At 38.1% G+C, this 23,051-nt stretch overlaps 1 protein-coding gene across 2 annotated transcripts in view; it reads right to left on the reverse strand.

Annotated features, from left to right (window-relative positions):
* The window catches only part of RSPO2 (R-spondin 2), a 125,506-nt gene that overhangs the window by 61,641 nt on the left and 40,814 nt on the right, over positions 1–23,051 (reverse strand). For both annotated transcript variants that reach the window (XM_065903095.1, XM_065903097.1), the window contains one exon: positions 20,241–20,429. In XM_065903095.1, the coding sequence (XP_065759167.1) occupies positions 20,241–20,322 (82 nt within the window). In that variant the 5' untranslated portion in view covers positions 20,323–20,429. The remainder of the gene's footprint in view (positions 1–20,240; positions 20,430–23,051) is intronic.

A 23,051-nucleotide genomic window follows, 5' to 3' on the forward strand; every position in this document is an offset into this window, starting at 1 on the left:
CCAGCAAAATCCAGATGACAAAAACCATCTCTTATCTGAATATCAGTGTGGCTAATAATATAAACAGAAAAATGAAAACCTTAAATGAAAAAAAAGTCAACGTTTGCTCAACTCAACTGTGGCAATGTAATTTGTAATTCTATAGGCTACAATCAATTATTGGAGAAAGGAAGGAATCGGTGAGGTAGAGAGGACCTCAGACACACACTGAGGAATCTGTTATTTCTTGGTCACCAGGGCTGTGGGCCTCAGGCTCCTCAGTACATCGTGAATATCTGGTTGCGTATGGTTCTCCAACCATCCCTTAGTGTTGGCACCTCCATTCAGAACCTGGCAGACACACCCACAGCACAAACAGGGTGTGGGGGGTAGGGGCATTTAGTCGTCAGGTTGCAGTTGCAAGGATCAAAGAACATCAAGTCAACCCCTGGAAAACTCTAGAGGTTTCTCGGCTCAGTGTACGCTAAACTTTGAACAGAAATTAAAGGAACAGGTTGTTCCAAAAGACATTTGAAATTAGACTTGAAGCAGTTTTTTCACATGGAAAGTACTAGACTGCAACTTCATATGAGGTTTCTTAAAATTGTTTAAATATTTTTAGGCTTCTCTAACAACTTCAAATACTGCTGTTTAACATTCCTTCTCAAAACATGCAATGGTTTATAAATATCCCTAAATAAAGTTTTTCAGCTTTATGTTACCCAAGTCATTCCTCTGCAATGTGTACTATTGCAGTAATCCCTTTAGAGTAGGGGCTGATGAAAACTTATGACTTAAAATCTAAGATTACATTTTTTCTGGTAAGGTCTAGTTACACATAGCTCATCAGAAACTTCATTGTAGTTCAACCTAAAGGAAAAAAAGGAGAGATTCAGAGGCTTCAGGACAGTGTTTCATACTTACAACTGCACTATTTGAATGATGATGCAGAAACCCAGCATTAATTTCACTAAATTAAGAGCAGATCCAGGATAGAAGTCTGTGTAAAGCCCACCAGAATGGATTTAAGTCAAGAGTGTCTTTATTATTTAGGAGAGTTAAAGCAGAGTGAAATTCAACTATGTCAAGTGCAGAAGAGGACACTTTGAACAAGAACCAAAGGCAGAGAATAAGAACTATCCTGAGAATATCATGTTCTTTCAGATAGCACAGTGGTTAGCAGAGCTGAGGTTACAATCTTGGCTCCTTCACCCTGTGTTACTGTCAATAAGTCAGTAAAGCTCTCTTGGCCTCAGTATCCTCACCTTTAAAAGGGAGGTGATATCAGGCCCTATCTCAGAGTTGAGAAGAGTCAGAGGTTTAACAGAGGCAAAGATCTCAGCATAATATCTAAGAAAAGAATGTGAACTATTTTAAGTGTAAAAACTTGCCAACAAGCATAGTTTAAGATGTCATGTGGAAGGAAGCTCAAATAAGGTATCAGGATACTGTGTGTATGGGTATATGTGTATATATTTTAATTATATATCCTATACATTCATATAAATTTTAAATATACCTGTGTGTATATATGTGTGTATATATATATATATATATATATATGTACTACTCAAATGAAAGGCATTATCCAAAGACCACTGTCTACAGTAAATAGAGTATAGCCTTACTCTTGTTTAGGTCCTACAGCTAAACACACTGAATATGATCATTTGTTGAGTATTGACATGGAAAGTCATCTACTTCAAACACTCAGAGCCAGGATTTAGGAAAATTGAAATCTAAATGTAATTTTGAATTTGGTGGGGGGAAAAGTTATATCCTGTTTGTGCCCCAGTCCCTTCACTGTCAAATACAAGGAGAAAATATCTGACTTATCTATATCAAGTTAAAGATCAGAACAAAAAGAAAAGGTTAAAAGATACCACATGAAATCTGTATTACATTCAAGAGCCAAATAAACCTAACCTTCAGCAGATTGCTTCACATACTCAGCATCCCTTTCTAAGCACTATAAAGATACTCAGTTTATGAAGTGCACTAAAGATAGCATGGCCTTTGGAGCAGTGACAAGGATGGGGAAAATGTTGCCCTGACAGCAATTTTAATCCTCAAATTGCAATTTGGTAGAATAAAATGGGTTCAGTCCAAAAATGTGTACACTGATTTTTCAGATAACTACAGAATTCTGTTTTATATGCCAAAGTGTGGTGTTAGTTGCTCAGTTGTGTCTGACTCTTTGCAACCCCATGAACTGTAGCCCGCCAGGCTCCTCTGTCCATGGAATTCTCCAGGTAAGAATACTGGAGGGGGTTGCCATTTCCTCCTCCAGGGGATCTTCCCAACTCAGGTCTCCTGCATTGCAGGCAGATTCTTTACCAGCTGAGCCACAAGTGAAGCCCAATATCAGAACTGAAGCCTTATTTCAACTTCAGAACATATATATATGTTGTCAAAAGTTGTTTTCTCCTGATTTAAAGTGTTACAACACTTCTTTTGAAAAACCCTCAAATTTTTAAAATATGTTGCTGGTACCTTCACTGCAACATCTGACTATTTAAAAATCATATCTTGCCCACCCACACAAAGAAATCTGAAGAAACACTGAGCCTTGTGTAAACTCATGTGGTCAAATAATAAGGAACTATAAAAATGCTGGCTTCATTTCCCATACGTTCAAGTGACAGATACTTGAAATAACTCTCAAAACAATGGGAATACAAAGCTAGGTGTTTAAAGGGCTTTTTTTCCCCATTTAAAATATATGAAAGAAGAGGATGACTACCTCAAAATAAAATAGAAAAGGAATGCGATAACAGTGAAAGAAGTTTCAAAATTATAAACCAAATTAATATCTCTTTTCAGATTTTAAATTCCTGCCAGTAGCCAACCTCTCATGTAGGTTACTCCTTGTGCTTTTCTTTTTTTGGTAGCTTGTTACCCTTTCATATTAAGGTGGAACCAAAGCAGTTTAATAAATTTCAGACCCGAGACTTAGTTGAACTTTTCCAAATGTTGGAAAATGCAGATCTCTCCACCCAACTAAATGGAAAAGCATATGTAAGCTAATATATGCCTTGCACTCCACTCAACCTCCATCCAAGGAAAATAGGAAGAACCTCTCAATTCCTTCACACTCCAAAAAGGTAAAAGCCTTTCACCTTTCCTGTGAAAGGCCAGACAGTAGGTATTGCAGGTGTTGTGGGCCCTACAGTCTCTGTCCAAACATGATTAGATGATTACACATGACTGTTTTCCAATAAAACTTTATTCATGAACCCCAAACCTTACAGTATCATTTTGATGTGTCATAAAATTTTTCTGACTTTCTCCAACCAATAAAAAATCTGAAAATTATTCTCACCTTAAGACAGGCCTGATTTTGCTGTTGGTCATATGATGCTGACTATGATAGCTAGAAAATGATGGAAATTCATAGGTCACATTAGAAAGGGGAAAAAAATTTAAAGATTTCGTTTTTAGAACACCAAATGAAACCACTTAAGCTTAAAGAGACATAGAGATGTCTTATACACACTGACTGTTTAACACGAATACAGTATCAAACAAATATAAAGTGAAAGTGAAAGTTAAGTTCCTCAGTCGTGTCCGACTCTTTGCAACCCCATGAACTGTAGCCTACCAGGCTCCTCCCTCCATGGGATTCTCCAGGCAAGAGTACTGGAGTGGGTTGCCATTTCCTTCTCCAGGGAATCTTCCCAACTCAGGGATCAAACCCAGGCCTCCCACATTCCAGGCAGATGGTTTAACCTCTGAGCCACCAGGGAAGCCCATAATAAGGATGCTGCAATTTAGTTATTTCAGCATGGGACAATATTACTTCAATGTTCAACACACTATATTGATAAATTTAAAAGGATGGCTACTTATCAGTTTGCAACAGGTCAAAATTCCACCCTATTTCAATAAGCTTTTGATTTCTCAATTATTTGTGGCATTCATTTGTCAGTGAAGGGGTTGACTGAAGAGAAAAAAAAAGAATACTTTTACAAAACAAGATTTTGGCTAAAACTTGCATCATGTTTGTGTCTAGTGATCTGATCTGACCTATTTACCCAGCTCTGTTCGTGAAGGTAGCTTTGTCATGCCTGCTGCCTCGTTTGATGATAAAAGTAGATATGGTCTTTGCTGTGCCGTGCAGTGGCAGCCAACCCTTGGGCTTGCCAGCGGCCTAACCTTGCTCCGTAGGTAGGAATATACCACCATCATCATAGGATTGTTGAGAACAAATGGAAGAATGTACTGGAAAGCACTTTATAAACAAAAGTGCAAAGGAGGTGCCGTACACAAAGGGAAATGGAGGGCAAGGTAGCATCTGTCTTTAACAGAGAATGATACTGTTGGGCTTGGGTGTATCCCGAAACAATAGGCTCATTCAAGAGAGCTGCAAAACCCACAAGAAAATTAAATGTAAGCTTGAAAACGAGCTCCTCTGGTAAACATCAGGACAGACTCTTTCCAAACCTTGCTACCATACTTTAAAATGTTTAAATATTTTATAAGTAGTATTGAAAATCACATAGCCATGTTTGCTGCAGAGAGGAAACTATGCATCCTAGCTCTTAGAATATCTGTTTGATGTAACCTGTCTTCAGATCAAATAGCAAGAAAGAGCACCCTTTGAGTTTTCTCTAGAGGGTATCTGATACAATTAGAGCAGTCTTTCTTGCTACAAGTAGTCACACCATGGTTACCCTGGGTCGGCATAGTAAACAACTGCAGCGTGAAGGTGAATAACCATAACTGGAGTTGTCAATAGTATCTCCAATCTGGCCTGCATCTTAAATCCTTGATGGGTTAACCATACTGGTGTTTCAGATCACAACGATCAAACTAAGATTGTTTGACTGCAGCTACCTGAGGACTTCTGTGATCTTTCAAAAACAAAGGTTAGTCATGTCATTTTCTTGCTTTAAAATTTTTCAATGGCTCGCCTTCACTTCTGGAATCAGTTCAAATCTTCAGTTTTCAAACACAAGATCCATCTTGCTGGACATACCCATCTATTAATACTACTTTCACTCATCACCCTGTGTACCTCTCACCCTAGCCATGAAGTTTCCTCAAAATTCCTCAAGTCTCCCAGCACCCAGATACCCTTGATGGTAATTCTTCTCATAATTGTTAATAACTCTGTTCACTAGAATCACCCTATTAAATGGGGAGCTCTGAAGATGACAGAGCATGTCTATTCTCTCCAGTATTCACAGGGTATGGGTGCTTGACACAACAGATGACAATAGATGTATCTGCTGAATGGCTAACAAATTTAATAGTGAATCTCTTTCAGGTTAGAACAAACACAGAAGCAGAATCCACCTCATGAATTTTAATGCAATAACATGATTTTGTTACAAACAAAAATACTTCAATAATAACGAGCTCCATTTCCAAATTAGGCATCAATTTATTACAAACTACACTGAAGCTCCTATGTTTCATTTGTTGTCTTTCTTTAAGAAATAAAAGTATGCATATTCACGTAAATCAAGTTAAGGTTTGGAAGGTGAGACTGAACACAGCAGAAAGTAGACTTGAAATACACATAAAGTCACAAAGAAATCAATATTAGAGAAGTGAATGGCCAATACCAGGTAGTACTCCATTACCAAGTTTTTTTACAGTTATTTATGAGAATTACTATGAATTAGAAGTTTGTTATTAGAATTATAAATTAGAAGGTTATTATGAACTAGAAGGTTATTTCAGAGTGTGTTACACAATTTGTCTAAGAGTGCAAAGCTAGAAACTTACTGCAAAAGCCCAATCAGAGCCCAGGAGTTCCTTGTAATACAGTGTTCTTTTATTTTTTTTGCAATCTTTTTTTTTTTTAATTTTTCATTTATTTTTATTAGTTGGAGGCTAATCACTTTACAATATTGTAGTGGTTTTTGCCATACATTGACATGAATCAGCCATGGATTTACATGTGTTCCTCATCCCAATACCCGCCTCCTGCCTCCCTCCCCATCCGATCCCTCTGGGTCTTCCCAGTGCACCAGCCCTGAGCAATTGTCTCATGCATCCAACCTGGGCTGGTGATCTGTTTCACCCTTGATACTTACAGTGTACTTTTTTTTTTTTTTCCAGTGGGTTTTGTCATACATTGATATGAGTCAGTCATAGAGTTACACGTATTCCCCATCCCAATCCCCCCTCCCACCTCCCTCTCCACCCAACTCCTCTGGGTCCTCCCAGTGCACCAGGCCCAAGCACTTGACTCATGCATCCCACCTGGGCTGGTGATCTGTTTCACTATAGATAATATACATGCTGTTTTTTTGAAACATCCCACCCTCACCTTCTCCCACAGAGTTCAAAAGTCTGTTCTGTACTTCTGTGTCCCTTTTTCTGTTTTGCATACAGGGTTATCGTTACCATCTTTCTAAATTCCATATATATGTGTTAGTATACTGTAATGTTCTTTATCTTTCTGGCTTACTTCATTCTGTATAATGGGCTCCAGTTTCATCCATCTCATTAGAACTGATTCAAATGAATTCTTTTTAACGGCTGAGTAATACTCCATGGTGTATATGTACCACAGTTTCCTTATCCATTCATCTGCTGATGGGCATCTAGGTTGCTTCCATGTCCTGGCTATTATAAACAGTGCTGCGATGAACATTGGGGTGCACGTGTCTCTTTCAGATCTGGATTCCTCAGTGTGTAGCCCAGAAGTGGGATTGCTGGGTCATATGGCAGTTCTATTTCCAGTTTTTTAAGAAATCTCCACACTGTTTTCCATAGTGGCTGTACTAGTTTGCATTCCCACCAAGAGTGTAAGAGGGTTCCCTTTTCTCCACACTCTCTACAACATTTATTGCTTGTAGACTTTTGGATAGCAGCCACCCTGACTGGCGTGTAATGGTACCTCACTGTGGTTTTGATTTGCATTTCTCTGATAATGAGTGATGTGGAGCATCTTTTCATGTGTTTGTTAGCCATCTGTATGTCTTCTTTGGAGAAATGTCTGTTTAGTTCTTTGGCCCATTTTTTGATTGGGTCATTTATTTTTCTGGAATTGAGCTTCAGGAGTTGCTTGTATATTTTTGAGATTAATCCTTTGTCTGTTTCCTCATTTGCTATTATTTTCTCCCAATCTGAGGGCTGTCTTTTCGCCTTACTTATAGTTTCCTTTGTTGTGCAAAAGCTTTTAAGCTTCATTAGGTCCCATTTGTTTAGTTTTGCTTTTATTTCCAATATTCTGGGAGGTGGGTCATAGAGGATCCTGCTGTGATTTATGTCGGAGAGTGTTTTGCCTATGTTCTCCTCTAGGAGTTTTATAGTTTCTGGTCTTACATTTAGATCTTTAATCCATTTTGAGTTTATTTTTGTGTATGGTGTTAGAAAGTGTTCTAGTTTCATTCTTTTACAAGTGGTTGACCAGTTTTCCCAGCACCACTTGTTAAAGAGGTTGTTTTTTTTCCATTGTATATCCTTGCCTCCTTTGTCAAAGATAAGGTGTCCATAGGTTCGTGGATTTATCTCTGGGCTTTCTATTCTGTTCCATTGATCTATATTTCTGTCTTTGTGCCAGTACCATACTGTCTTGAAGTGATTTTCCACAAATTGATTTCTTTTAGAAAAACCAAATATCTTGCAATTGTTAATGGGATTTAAAACATTTAAACTGACCATTCATTTAAAAAATAGTCAAAGAAACTTTTATATCTTTCTATAATACTTGGGTTTGTAACTGTGGATAACAGTTTTATCTATATTACATGGTTTATTTTTAAGGAACAGTATAATGGAAAGAATATTCCATTGGAGTCAATATCTCAGACACTGAGGCGACTCTGCTACTGACAAATTGTGTGACTTTAGGGAAACACTTCCTTCATAAGCCTCAATATGCACATTTGTTGGGGATGGGGGGAGAAGGGGGAGAGGGAACAGAATCAATTAGCTTTCTTCCAGATCTATGTGTAGTTTTTAATTAGTTTAAAGGAACTTCTATGTGCTTGACAGAGGCCTTGTAGGGTTGTGAACACACACAGATTAATCAGTGAAAGTGTTTATTAATTGAGTGAAACATCTTCTCCTTTAAGAACTATTAGAAATGTGCTGTTATTACCTGCTTTCCTCAGCACAGCGCAATAAGCTATTGCTTATCTTTATCTGAACTTTGCTTATAGAATGAAAAGATAGGAAATGTCTTCACAGTATACCAATTTAAATGAACAGAAAATAACTCACAACTAACAACATATTCAGTGGTGAAAAGCTGAAAGCATTTCCTCTCAAGATCAGAAACAAGACAAAGGTATCTATTCTTGCCACTTTTATTCAACATAGTTTTCTAAACCCTAACCACAACAGAGTAGGAAAAAAATAAAAGAAATCCAAATTGGAAAAGAAGTAAAACTGTCATTATTGAGCAGATGACATGATACTATACATAGAAAATTCCTAAAGATGCTACCAGAAAACTACTAAAGCTCATCAATGAATTTGGTAAAGTCACAGGATAAAAAATGAATACACAGAATCTGTTGAATTTCTATAAACTAACAAGAGGGATTTCTGAAGGCATTCAGAATCCCAGCATGTTAGAGTAAAGGTTCCAAAGACTCCCCTGGTTCTTATAGATAAGGACACTGAAGCTCACAATATGAGGCTCATCCATTGTCAAAGAGTAAAGCTGTAATACCTGATCCATCTCCATTCTTGAGCCAGCTGTAGACAAGGCCAACAGAAGGCCCCTCTCTACCTGGGTAGTCACCATGATCCTGCTTTTCTGCCAGTTAACTCACCCCTGCTCTTCCCTTTAAAGTCTGGTCCAGAATAAAAGTTTACGATGCTTCTGCTAGTGCAATAAAAGTGAAGGTGTCAGTTGCTCAGTCATGTCCCACTCTTTGCAACCCCATGCCAGTCTCCTCTCTGCATCGGATTCTCCAAGGCAAGAGTACTGGAGTGGGTTGCCATTCCCTTCTCCAGGGGATTTTCCTGATCCAGGGATCAAACCCGGGTCTCCCGCATTGCAGGCAGATTCTTTACTGTCTGAGTCCTTAGAAGAAGTTACTTTCAATCAGAATCTTTTGTCAGAAACTCTTGTCCACAAAATCAAAGCGTATGGGAATTAGATTCCTAGATAGCAAGACACAATTATAAATTTGAATACCATATGTACCAGAATACATACACTACTGTAATCTTAGAGAATTAGGAAGAGGGAATTATGACAAAGTGGGGGAGGCAGAGAAGGGAGCCAGCATAGAGTCAGGAGCATTGGAAGCCTGATCTGAAAGTCAGTGTATTCCACCATGATCAACTTAGTAGAATCCACAATCAGATATATGATCATTGATTTTAATACACTGATGATTAATGAGGGATGTGGGGAAGAATACACATCACAATATCCTTATGTGTTTATGCATATTAAAATGTGTCTTTTACTAAATGCAAAGCCTTCTCTTCCATAATCAGTGACAGTTAGAGACAACGTAATTATTACACTGTAGCAGCGATTCCCGAAGCCAGCCACGGTGGCAGCATGACCTGGAAACTCATTGAAAAGGCAAGGTCTAGGGCGCCACTTCCAATCTACCAAAGCAGAAACTCTAGGGGAGGACTCCGCAACTCCTGTTTTTATAGATGATTCTGATCTACATTTCAGCTTAAGAATCACCTCACTTAACTCCTTGCTGCCACTAGAGAAAATTCAAACTAGTAAACCGCCTGCCCAATTTATGGATCCTTCATCCTCATCTTCCAGGATTCCATTCTCAAACCTTCTCAGACTCTCAGCGGACTCCCGCTGTGAATGCCCTTTTTCCTCTTGCTCTTACTCACCCTACTCCTCCTTTGGGATCATTTCAGACAATATACTCTCTACAAAATCTTAAGACTTACCCACCTCCAAGTGCATGTTAGCTGATGTCCATGGGTTCCCTGAGCACCCAGGGCATCACTATCACAGTTCTTACTACATCGTATTCCCTTGCATTTTTTCCTAAAAACACACATTGCCCTTGTATAGTGTATAAAAGGCAAGCATTAAGTGTTTGCTATATTTGCACACTTTTTTATGCAGCCTAAACCATCTCCCAAATTATAGTGTGCTCTCTTTCCTCACCAGATAAATACATGAGATTAGCGCTAGGAAAATTACTCGAGTCCTTCCTTTATTACTACGTTTCCTTGACTCTAGCAGTCTCTACTCCAAAATAAAGACCATGGGAGACTCCTTCAATGTATCCCTAACCCATCTGCTAGTTTGCTGAAGATCAAACCTAAAGCACAACAACTCTAACACAATACATGATGTAGGACATTTCTGGTTTCATTTAAGTATAATCAGAATTTCAGTCCCTAAATTTGAATGTTATTTTTAGTTGGAGCTAAATCACATCACCTCCAGATTTAACATCAAGGTCTCATTACTGCCCCTTTCATACTTCATGCTCATGCGTGTCCTCTGAATTCCTCCGAGCTCTTCACTACAGATCTAGCCACCCAGGCTAGATGGTGACAGAAGGAGAGAATATACCAAAGTCACACAATTTCTGTAGCTTTTCATGACCGTCCTCACCTATCCACTAACTTCTCTCTTCTTTGTTGTTGTCTAGTTGCTAAGTTTGTGACCCCATGGACTGTAGTCTGCCAGGCTCTTCTGTCTATGGGAGCTTCCAAGCAAGAATACTGAAGAGGGTTGCCATTTCCTATTCCAGGGGATTTTCCAACCCAGTGATCGAACTCGGGTTGCCTGCATTGCAGGTGGATTCTTTCCCACTGTCCCACCTGGGAAGATTTCCTTTCTCTCTCCTCTGTTACATGACACACCAACCCTATTTGTCTGTGCGCAGACAAATTTTTCAGCCACTTTAGGTAACAGTGCTGTATATTACTACTGTCTAATTCTGTATCAGTTTCACATGCAAACCAATTGTATATTCAGTCAATTTGTAAGTATTTTGCAAATAAAGACTTTCTTTATTTCTCCTGTAATCCCACAAATACTGAGGTTGCACCAATATATCTGCTAGAGACCTGCATCTTCACAGATCATTGAACAATTATAAAGCCTTTATGGTACTCAAAGTAATATGTATGTCCCCTTATTTGTAGTTCAGTTATCTAGATTTGATTAAAAACATTCTAATCATCTTTCTGTTAATTCTAAATATCTTGACCTTTTTTTCCAAATGCGTCACTACACTGTATGATTCGAGAATGGCAGGAGTTTCCAAAACGAATGAAACTTGACAATATAGTAATTTTTCAAAAACACCTAAATGCTGAGCAGCCTGTGGCTCAGACCATGAACTCCTTATTGCCAAATTCAGACTTAAATTGAAGAAAGCAGGGAAAACCACTAGACCATTCAGGTATGACCTAAATCAAACCCCTTACGATTATACAGTAGAAGTGACAAATAGATTCAAGGGATTAGATCTGATAGAGTACCTGAAGAACTATGGATGGAGTATATGACCTTGTACAGGACGCTGTGATCAAGACCATATCCAAGAAAAAGAAATGCTAAAAGGCAAAATGGTTGTCTGAGTAGGTCTTACAAATAGCTGAGCAAAGAAGAGACGTGAAAGGCAAAGGAGAAAAGGAAAGATATACCCATTTGAATGCAGAGTTCCAAAGAATAGCAAGGAGAGATAAGAAAGCCTTCCTCAGTGATCAAGGCAAAGAAACAGAGGAAAACAATAGGATGTGAAAGACTAGAGATCTCTTCAAGAAAATTAGAGATACCAAGGGAACATTTCATGCAAAGATGGGCAAAATAAAGGACAGAAAGAGTATGAACCTAACAGAAGTAGATATATTAAGAAGAGGTGGCAAGAATACACAGAACTATTTAAAAAAAAAAAAAAAAGATCTTAGTGACCCAGATAACCACTATGGTGTGATCACTCACCTAGAGCTAGACATCCTGGAATGCGAAGTCGAGTGGGTCTTAGGAAGTATAACTATGAACAAAACTAGTGGAGGAGATGGAATTCCAGTTGAGCTAGTTCAAACCCTAAAAGATGATGCTGTGAAAGTGCTGCACTCAATATGCCAGCAAATTTGGAAAATTCAGCTGTGGCCACAGGACTGGAGAAAGTCAGTATTCATTCCAATCCCAAAGAAAGGCAATGCCAAAGAAGGTTCAAAATACTGCACAATTGCACTCATCTCACACACTAGCAAAGTAATGCTCAAAATTCTCCAAGCCATGCTTCAACACTATGTGAACCATGAACTTCCAGATGTTCAAGTTGGATTTAGAAAAGACAGAGGAACCAGGGATCAAATTGCCAACATCCATTGGATCGTAGAAAAAGCAAGAGAATTTCAGAAAAACATCTACTTCTGCTTTATTGGTTATTCCAAAGCCTTACACTGTGCAGATCACAACAAACTGTGGGAAATTCTTAAAGAGATGGGAATGCGAGACCACCTTACCTGTCTCCTGAGAAATCTGCATTCAGGTCAAGAAGCAACAGTTAGAACTGGACGTGGAACAACGAACTGGTTCCAAGTTGGGAAAAGAGTACGTCAAGGCTATATATTGTCCCCGTGCTTATTTAACTTATATGCAGAGTACATCATTCGAAATGCCAGACTGAACAAAGCAAAAGCTGGAATCAAGATTGCCAGAACTATCAAAAACCTCAGATATGCAGATGACACCACCCTCATGGAAGGAAGCAAAAAGGAATGAAAGAGGCTCTTGATGAAAGTGAAAGAGGAGAGTTAAAAAGTTTGGCTTAAAACTCAACATTCAGAAATCTAAGATCATGGCATCTGGTCCCATCACTTCATAGCAAATAGACAGGGAAACAATGGAAACAGTGATAGACTTTCTTTTCTTGGGCTCCAAAATCACTGCAAATGGTGACTGCAACCATGAAATTAAAATATGCTTGCTTCTTGGAAGAAAAGTTATGACCAACCTAGATATTAAAAAATAGAGACATTACTTTGCCAACAAAGATCTAAACAGTCAAAGCTATGGTTTTTCCAGAGAGTTAGACTATAAAGAAAGCTGAGCACCAAAGAATTGATGCTTTTGAACTGTGGTGTTGGAGAAGACTCTTGAGAGTCCCTTGGACTGCAAGGAGATCCAATCAGTCCATCCTAAAGGAAATAAACCCTGAGTATTCATTGGAAGGACTGATTCTGAAGCTGAAGCTCCAATACTTTGGCCACCTGATTCAAAGAACTGACTCTTTGGAAAAGACCTGGATGCTGGGAAAAATTTAAGGCAGGAGGAGAAGGGTACAACAGAGGATAAGGTGGTTGGATGGCATTGCCGACTCTATGGACATGAGTTTGAGCAAGCTCCGGGAGTTGGTGATAGACAGGGAAGCCTAGCATGCTGCAGTCCAGAGGTCTCAGAGATCTGGACACAACTGAGCAACTGAACTGAACTGAAATGCTGACCTTGGGGTTAATCAATTAAGGTATGCTTATGCATTCAAAATTACCTGTTTTTTAAACTTGTGTCTTTTCATTTCAGAAACAAACTAGAGCATTCTCCCAACCCAAAACACATTTTTCACAAAGTGTCAAATCAAGGACAGAATCATAAAATATAACAGAGTGAAGAAAAAAAGTAGCCAGTTCACTGGATACAGAAGTACAAAATCTCAATTCTGTAATTTTTTGTTTGCAAATGATTTTGTTAAAATATACTGTCCCTGGCAATGCAAACATATATATTATTTTCTTATACATAAAAAAATTTACTAGTCCGTATTCTTTCACTTCAGCATATTTCTGATCCCCTTCCTTGCACATTAATAAAACAAAATCTTGACTGATAGGAGATAGATAGATTCTTTATAGACTGCTGATTAAACAGCTGTTCTTTTCAAGGCTAATTTCCTCACTTAAGTTTTATATCCTAAGTTCTTCTGTCTCTTAAATGATCTTGTTTTCCTTAATCATCCCTTTCTCCATCTCAACTGGTTGTATTCTGTTCAAACTTCCCTCCACCCTCTCCCCCAACCCTCTCCCCCCGACACACAATCTCCTAATTTGTAACCCTTCTACCGATCATCAGAGAGTCTTTTTCAACAAGCCTAGGTGAGGGGAAAGAGAAAGTGTCTATAATTGCGTGGCTCCCCCTTAAGGCTCCATGTACCCCCTAAAACCATATTAATCAGGATAGCACTCCAACAATAACAGTGAATCAACCTCTACCAAGGTCAACAACTCTTGCTTAAACAGCATGACTTTGACATTGACCCTTTGATACTTCAAGTCTCCCTACCTGCTTCTAGGACATCATTCCCTAATTTTCCATTTTCCTGGTATTTCTGTCATAGCCTCCACCACAGGCTTGGCTTTGCTTGCTATAAGAGGTTCACATTCTTCAGGCGTCAATCCTTGGAACTCTTTCTCTCTGTTGATATTCTTTTCTTCTTGTCAATAATTCAGTTCTTATCTCCCTTGACAGCTCCAGCCCCTGACATCGAACTGCTTATTGGGCATCCTCCCCAGGATGTCTCATACTTTCTCAAGCTCAACGTGCCTCAAGTCAACCATTCTCCACCACTATCTTTCTCTCGAGCAAATATGCTCCTCTTTCTATATTGTGTACCTTGATGAATCTTACTCTCCAGCTCTCAAGTGAGAGTCATAAGAGTAATCTCAATTTCTTTCTTCACCTTTGGCCAACACCCTCCGATTGACTAAGAAGTCCTCTTGATTATTCCCCAATTTCTCTCTCCACTCTTCCACTTCCACTATAATTGACTTAGATCATTTATTCATTCAAATATTTACTAAGCACCCACAATGTGTCAGATACAATTATATATAACATGAGCCTGAACAATACAGACTAAAAATCCCTTCCCTCTTGGAACTTACATACAAGTGGGAGAGGTGAATGTAACACATAAGTAAAATATACAGTGTGTTAGTTACCCATAAGTGCTAAGGAAAGAAGGGAGGGAAAGAATGACTGAAAGAGGGAGCAAAGGAGAGTAGAAGGGATAAAGAAAAGGAAATATTGCAATAGGGAAGGTTAAATTTTATATAGATTGGCCAGGGAGAGTCTAACAAGGGTGCAGCTGATTTGTTTGTTTTTTTAACCCAGATGCTTGATTTTACTACCTTCATTGCAGACTCTCCTCTAGCCCATTTTCCAACTAAAAGAAAAATATTTCCTCAAATCATAACCTTATCATTCCCTTACTTGTAATGCTTCATTGACAGCTTGTGGCTTTCAGGATATTTCTACTACCTAAATTTAGCACATAAGGTGTGCACTGACCTAGCCCCCACCAACCTAATTAGCACCATTTCTGGTTTTACAGTAGAAATGTACTCAGCCACCTGCATCTTACTTCAAAATGAATGATTTTTTTGGTGTAACTCCATACCTTTCCATGTATTTTTTCCCCTTTTTTTCTTCCTATAATACTGAATCCTAATAATTCTGAAAACACACACAGTCTTTATAAGTGGCATCTCTTTCATTGCTGAAATCCATCCCAAACATTAGAAAAGTGTATTTTACTCAGTTGGTAACTTCATCCCTAAAATAGAAACACCATAACCTACTTTCCACATTTATTTGAAAGATAAAATGAGAAAAAGTACATCTAATAGCATAGCTGGAAGAGGATGGAAGCTAAATAGTTAGCAGCCTCTACCACATAATACACTTTATTAACTGTCTTTCCACTAGACCAGGCTTTCTCAACCTCACAAGTGCTGACATTTTGGGTCAGGTAATTCTTTGTTGCAGGAGGCTGCTCTGCGCACTGCAGTGCGTTGAGTGGTACCCATGGCCTCTGTCCACTAGATACCGGGAGCACCATAATATCCAAAATGTCTCCAAACACTACTAAAATATTCTCTAGTAAGCAAAAATCATCCCTGGTAGAGAATCATTGCACTATACCATAAACAACTCCAAGGACAGAAACTAATTATTACTCGTTATTTTGTCTCTAGGTATCTAGGATTGAAGTCAGTACACAGCAGGTGTTCAATAAATGCCTATCTCTAGCACCATAGATTAATTTTATCTATTTTTTGAAAAGCCTGTAAACGTAAACATTGTTTTATAGCCTCTTTCATTCATTGTCAGATTATGAGATGTATTTATGATGCTTCATGTTGCAGTTCATCTCCAGTTCTCCATATACTTTTTAGATACTATTGTTTGGACACTTGAGTTGTTTCCAATTTGTAGCTAGTATAATTAGTGTTGTCATGGTTTTGGACCATGACAAGTTTTTTTGAAAGGAGGAGAAAGGGGAGTAATTGGTAAGGAAATAATGAGGGTTCTTGGGGGTGCTGTTAACATTTATTCTCGAGTAGTGGTACCATATATGTGTCCACTTTGTGCTAATTCATTGAATACTCCATTTATGATCTGTGAATATACAATTCTTCTCTTTTACACTTTATTTGAAGTTTTTATTTATATTACTAAGGAAACAGTTGTGCAAATATATGGAGAAAGAAGGCCAAAGATTCTGGCAAATACTCTATAATGCCAATATTCATGTGAAAAAATAAATGGTTACCTTCATTTGTATCATAGAAAATCATATTAAAAGAAAAAAGTGTGTTTTATACTTTTTGTCACTAGTATCCATTGTTGGTGAGAAGCAAGGGAAAATGTCTGCTATTAGTAAATATGTAAACAGGCAGAACTTTCCCAGAAGACCATTTGGCAATATATACGAAAAAGTCTTTGAACTATGCCCATTATGCTTGCATCTCAATTATATCTCAATAAAGCTAGAAAAATGTGCTATGTTTAAAAGTTTATCTTATATGAAAATAAATCAGAAAAATGCATAAAACTGCAATATGTGTGTATAAGCAAAAGAATCTATATACAAGGAAATTCTTCATATAACTGCTTATGATGGTAAAAACTGAAAGCAAATTTTCAGTAATTAGCTAGATATATTATGGTTATCTATTCAGTAGAAAATATGCACTCATATTTAGTGACAAGGGAAAATGTTCATAACACATCAAGTAAAAACAAATTACAAGACAGGATGAAACATTTGTAAGGAAAGAAAGACATAAACATGCACAGAAACAAAATGTCAAGAAAAGAAGCCAGAGTATTAGTCAGCCATAGAAAAGAACAAAATAATGCCACTTGCAGCAACATGGATAGATCTAGAGATTGTCACACTGACTGATGTCAGACTCAGAAAGACAAACGTCATATGATGTGGCTTATATGTGGAAGAAGAAAATGGTACAAGTGAAGTTAGTTACAAACCAGAAGTAGAGTCACAGAGGGAGAACAAATTCAGGGTTGCTAGGGGATAAGTAGGGGGAGGAATAAATAGGGAGATTAGGATTGACATATACACACTCCTATAGATAAAATAGGTAACTAACAAGAACCTACTAATAGCACAGGACACTCTTCTCAAAACTGTAATGGCCTATATATGGCAAAAGAATCTAACAAAAAAGAATGGAGTATATCATCCTCTGTATAAAATATAAATAACATGCAACATATGCCAAGTACCTATGAAAAACTCAATATTACTAAGAACAAACCGTGGTCATCTGAAGTCATATACTAAGAATTAAGAAATAATCTTCCACTTTCACTTTGCTTCACAGGAGCCTTGTTAATAAGCACTTTCTGCTTGTACCAAATAAGTAATGATTTCTAGGTCAGTAAATTGCAACATTGATTGCATTCACTTACAATAAGTATAACCATGGCAAACCCATTTTCACATGGAGATTCTCTTTCTAAGCCTGATTTACAGTCACTGCTCTCCTCGCCATTTCTGAGAAAGGGATCACCTTAGCCAAAATGTCTGTGTTAACCCCTGTCTCAGAGTGTCTCTTTAAGGAAGACCCTGTTGACAGACTGAGATATTGCTGAATGACTACCCATTCCAGTTTGCCCAAGACAGTCCTGGTTTATACCCCATGTCCCTGCATAGTTGTTAAGAGCAGCTGCTCTCAGTCCCCAATGTCCCAGATGGAGTAAAACATCAATGGTCACCCTCCTGTCCATACACAGTGTATAGAATGCTAAGCATAGAACTTGGAATAAATGCCGAGCCATCTGAACTCTTGTCTCATCTTCACTCTGCACTGTTAGTCTAGAATAAACACCCACACAGACCAGTCATGGGCTCAAATCCCCACTGCCACCCCATAGGTGGTCTAAAGCAATCTGAACAGGAATCCACTTCAAGTTGGCCCCATCCTCCTATGGGTGGTTCAAAAACTATGAGAATACACATTATTAGCTACCTCACATCATACACTTTAAGGATAAGGCACATATTTGAAAAATTTGATCAATGTATGGATACTTTGGGGGAGCTCTGTCTAGTTATTAATCCAAATAATTCTATAAAATGGAAGTATCAATACATGCAAGGTTCCTGAAAGACTATATATTTCTATCTGTGCTAATGGCAAAACTATTCACCCAGTCACCTTAGCCAGAAACCCTATGATCAAATTTGATTCTCTCTTCACTCTGTGAAATTAGTTACTTACTAAATCTCATTGATTCTAAATCTCTGAAATTCACTACCCACAAACTTTTCATCATAACAAGATTTCTCATCTGCAATTGTTACAGTAGCCTTCTCCAACTCATTCCTGCACTTCTTCAAGAATTATCTTAAATAAAGCAATTGCTTTAGTTCACAGCCACTCAAAACCCTCAGATAACATCCAGACTTCTTAACATGGCACTCAAGACCTTTATTATTTGCACTCAATCCTCCCTTTTCATCCTCAATTCCAACCATTCCTCACACAAAGCACATACTACTCTCAGTGGTTCTCCTCCAGGGATGGTACTGCTCCCCTAGGAGGCGTTGGGAAATGTCTGGGGATAATTTTTATCATCGTGGTGATTTGGGGGAATGAAGAAGATTTAAGGAGCAGAGACTAAGAATGCTCAGTGACCAGCAGTGCGGGACTTCTGCCTTGTCAAGATGCCAACAGTACCATAAATGAGACTTCTCATTGCCCAAACACATTATTTTTTTAAACATGTTGTTTCTTCCTCCCAGATTCTATTTAATCTTCCTCTATTAGTTGTGCCTCCTTCCAAAATAACATTGTCCTTGGATGATAAAACTCAAACACTCTTCTTACCTAAAGACCTCAGCTGATTTAATAGTCACGCACAATGTGTTAGAGGTAATTAAGTCACTCCCGTAACACACTGGTTGCCTGCTGATCTAGTGCTTAGTACACTGAATTATGATTAAACTTCTTACCCATCTGTCATTTCACTCCATGTTCCCCTTCTCCTTATCCATTCTATCCTCTAAAATTTGCGCTCTTTAAAAAAAAAGGGATGTTCCTTTGTTATTGCATTTTTTTAAACGTCAATTTCTACCATTTACCTAGAAACTGAGAATCATGCTATAATGATAAATGATTTGGGGATCAGAGGAATCGGGTGGAGAGGGGGGTGGGATGGGAGACCGGGATGGGGAATTCGTGTAACTCTATGGCTGATTCACATCAATGTATAACAAAACCCACTGAAAAATAAAAAAATTAAAAAAAAAAAAAAAAAAATTGTACTTACATTCCTATCCATAGAATGACATCCCCTAATGACCTTTTTGTTTGTAGTTCCTAAACTTAGAATACTTTGAAGTAAACTAAATATTTTCATGACATATTTTATCAGTAATGGTGCTTTAAATTAATGTATTAAATTACAGATTAGACTAATTCTGGTATTACAAACTTAAGTATAAGAGGAAAAAGAAGCTGCAGACACTGTGGTAAAATTCAAGAGGATGTTCCCAATATAAAGGTATTTAAAGTCTTTTATTTTTTGATAAGTGCTAAGCAAGTATGTCTTACAAAGATCTGCCTACCATGTTTGTTTCCAAGATACATGTTATGAAAAAGTACTTATGTAATCTTAAAGTATGTGTACAATATTCATTGTTTAGTCGCTGAGCCATGTCCAACTCTTTTGCGACCCCATGAACAGTAGCCTGCCAGGCTCCTCTGTCCATGGAATTTTCCAGGCAAGAATACTGGAGTGGGTTGCCATTCCCTTCTCCAGGGAATCTTCCCGACCCAGGAATCTAACTCATGTCTCCTGCTTTGCCAGGCAGATTCTCCACCACTGAGCCACCCGGGAAGCCCCATCGACAATACATTTCTATACAAAAGATAAAGTGTTCTTATTCCACCCCACTCATTTTTTTTTAAAGTTTAAGCTTAAACTATTTCTGTAGTATATTAAAAACATACTTAATCAAAAATTTTCAACTTTTAACTCCCCCTAAGTTGCATAAGCAGTAAAATAGGGTGGAGAAAAGTCAACTGCTTACTTGCACATCTGTTCATATCTGGGGCTCGGTGTCCATAGTATCCGGATGGGCAGGAATGCAGACATTCTCCATACTGGCGCATGCCTTCTCTTCGAAGAAAGAAGAATAACTTCTGTTGACATCGGCTGCACCCATTGTCCTTTGAACAAGACAAGCAACCCTTGCAAATGGGATTTGATACATAACTAGCTGTAAAAGAAAAAAGAATACATACTTAAATATGAATGTGGTCAGACTTATGGTCAGCACAACATGCTGAAAAGGCAAGTATCTCCTTTCCTTTTGCTCTAATCATATAGAAATGCTAAACAAAATAACCTCTGCCATTTAAAAAAAACAAAAAGGTCAAAACACAACCAAACTTAGCAACAAAGAGGAAACCCAGAGGCAGACTTGAGGCTGAAAACTCAAACTAAATGGCTGGAGATGTTGAAGCAGACAGAGGCAGATCTCATGGCAGGGTCCCAAGTCCAGACCAAGCAAACATGCATGGCAAATCACATTGCTGTAACCATGAAATTAACAGTATTGTGAGTCAACTATACTTCAATATAAATAAATAAAGTAGTATGCATGTAAAGAGTTAACATTGGTTCTGTGTAGACTGGAGTCATGAAGGCTGTTTGTCAACGAAACAAGTATTAGAAGCCCCAACTTCAACTGGCCAGAGAAAACATTTCCAACCCTGGATTAGGGGCATACAGGAGGAGAGAAAAATATAGCCCATGAGAAATAACTACATCAAATCTACGAGACGTCCAAGTATGGGATCAAAGTTCAGATCATCAGTGTAGTATGGAGTTTCTAAGTCAAGAGATTAGATCCAGGAAAATCCACAAAGGGAAAAAAAAAAAAAAGTATGAAATGACAAATGACCCTACAGAAATTTTCTACAACCCTGACACGTGGGACTTTCAAGGAAAACCACCTTAATATCAAAATGAACAAATCACATGTGCAAGCAAACCCAGGAGAAACAATCAGTCTGAGTAAGAGATTTTATACCTAAAGAATAAAAAAGAACAATATGAAAATAATCTTAAAGTGAGTATCTTTAGAGTATTGGAAGGGATGGAATGACGAAATCACGCAGGAAGAAACAGTATCATAAAATATGCAAATGAGAAAGAAATTAAAACTCTAAACATGAAAAAAATTTTATGGACAAGTTGAATGGTAGACTGGGAGAGGGACTTAGCTAAAAAATAGGTTTAAAGAACTGTACCACAAAAAGTAAGAAACATGTAAGAAAAAAATAGCATCTGAAATACATAAACCTCATGAAGTTCACTACAGTTAGTGACAAAAAGGGTAATTAAAAGAAAACATTCTGTTTCTAGTCCTGGTATAAAACTCAAAAATGATACAACCCAAAATCCCAGTATAATTTCTAAAATATGAAAAATTCATGTAACTTTTAGTTATCCTTATACCAAGCAAGGTCATAAATACAGCAAGATATATAAGGCCACACTAACTTCATCTTACTGAGTTAACCCACAAAAATCTTAAGAAGGAATAGAAAATTCATCAATTATTGAAACTTTTCACGTTGAGACTACAATCCTATTTGCCCTACAAAAATCTTTATTGAATAAGAAATAAACAGTATTCAGTATTCAGATTAGCAGAAATACAATGAAGTACACTGTATACCACACCTGTCCTTTACTTAAAATGATTAAGTATCCAATATATTTACTGCTACCTGGAGAAGTTCTTCCTAGGTTTCAGTTCCACAAACACTCTCTTCCCACTTCTCCTGGGTTCCCTGATTATTCTTACAGTCTCTCCTCCAGAGAGATCCCCCAAAGAAGAGCTTAACCTAACATTTCAGAGGAGCCAAAAAAGAACTAAGGTACACATGATCAGAAACCAAGGCCAAGATAACCATTTGAATTGGCCATTGAGATCTGCTTCTTACCACCTATTCTAGGACTTTGTTCTATCAACTGTTCAGCTGCTTTAATATACATAGTGAATCTATTTTATGGACTTTTTCTTGCTTGCAAGCCTATCTATGCTTCCCAACTAATTTCTTATTTACCACTTATTTTCTTTAACCCGCAACTGTGGAGCAAAAAAGAATCAAATGGAAAATCACCTCCTAGAATTCCTAATAAAATCATAACAAACTTTCCAGATACCGCTTTATATATGTACACTTATACAACATTTATAATATGTAACTGGGATTTTTCATAGCTGTGATCAGACTTTACACGAAGTATGACAACTTGCTCAAATTTCATCAGGTTGTGAGCATCCTCTCCTACCAGTGAACCAGACCAATATCACTCATGTTTCTTGGGAGTGTCAGTTTTACCTGTAGCCTCTACCTACCAACCAGAGAAGGCAATGGCACCCCACTCCAGTACTCTTGCCTGGAAAATCCCATAGATGGAGGAGCCTGGTAGGCTGCAGTCTATGGGGTCGCGAAGAGTCGGACACGACTGAGCTACTTCACTTTCACTTTTCACTTTCATGCATTGGAGAAGGAAATGGCAACCTACTCCAGTGATCTTGCCTGGAGAATCCCAGGAATGGCAGAGCCTGGTGGGCCGTCATCTCTGGGATCACACAGAGTAGGACACGACTGAAGCGACTTAGCAGCAGCAGCAGCTACCTACCAACACCATCCATTTAATTATGCCCAACATTGTTTTTATGAAGACCACAACCAGATTTTAGAGCCTCAATTCAAGACCTCAATCTCAGTCTCTGGTCCTCTCAACTCCTGTGGCTGGGTCATTAATAAAAGCTTTCTTCCTCTTCTAGCTCCCATGATAATGTCTTCTGAAGATGTAATCT

This window comes from Muntiacus reevesi, chromosome 12 (genome assembly GCF_963930625.1).
Source record: "Muntiacus reevesi chromosome 12, mMunRee1.1, whole genome shotgun sequence".
Taxonomy (NCBI): Eukaryota; Metazoa; Chordata; class Mammalia; order Artiodactyla; family Cervidae; genus Muntiacus; species Muntiacus reevesi.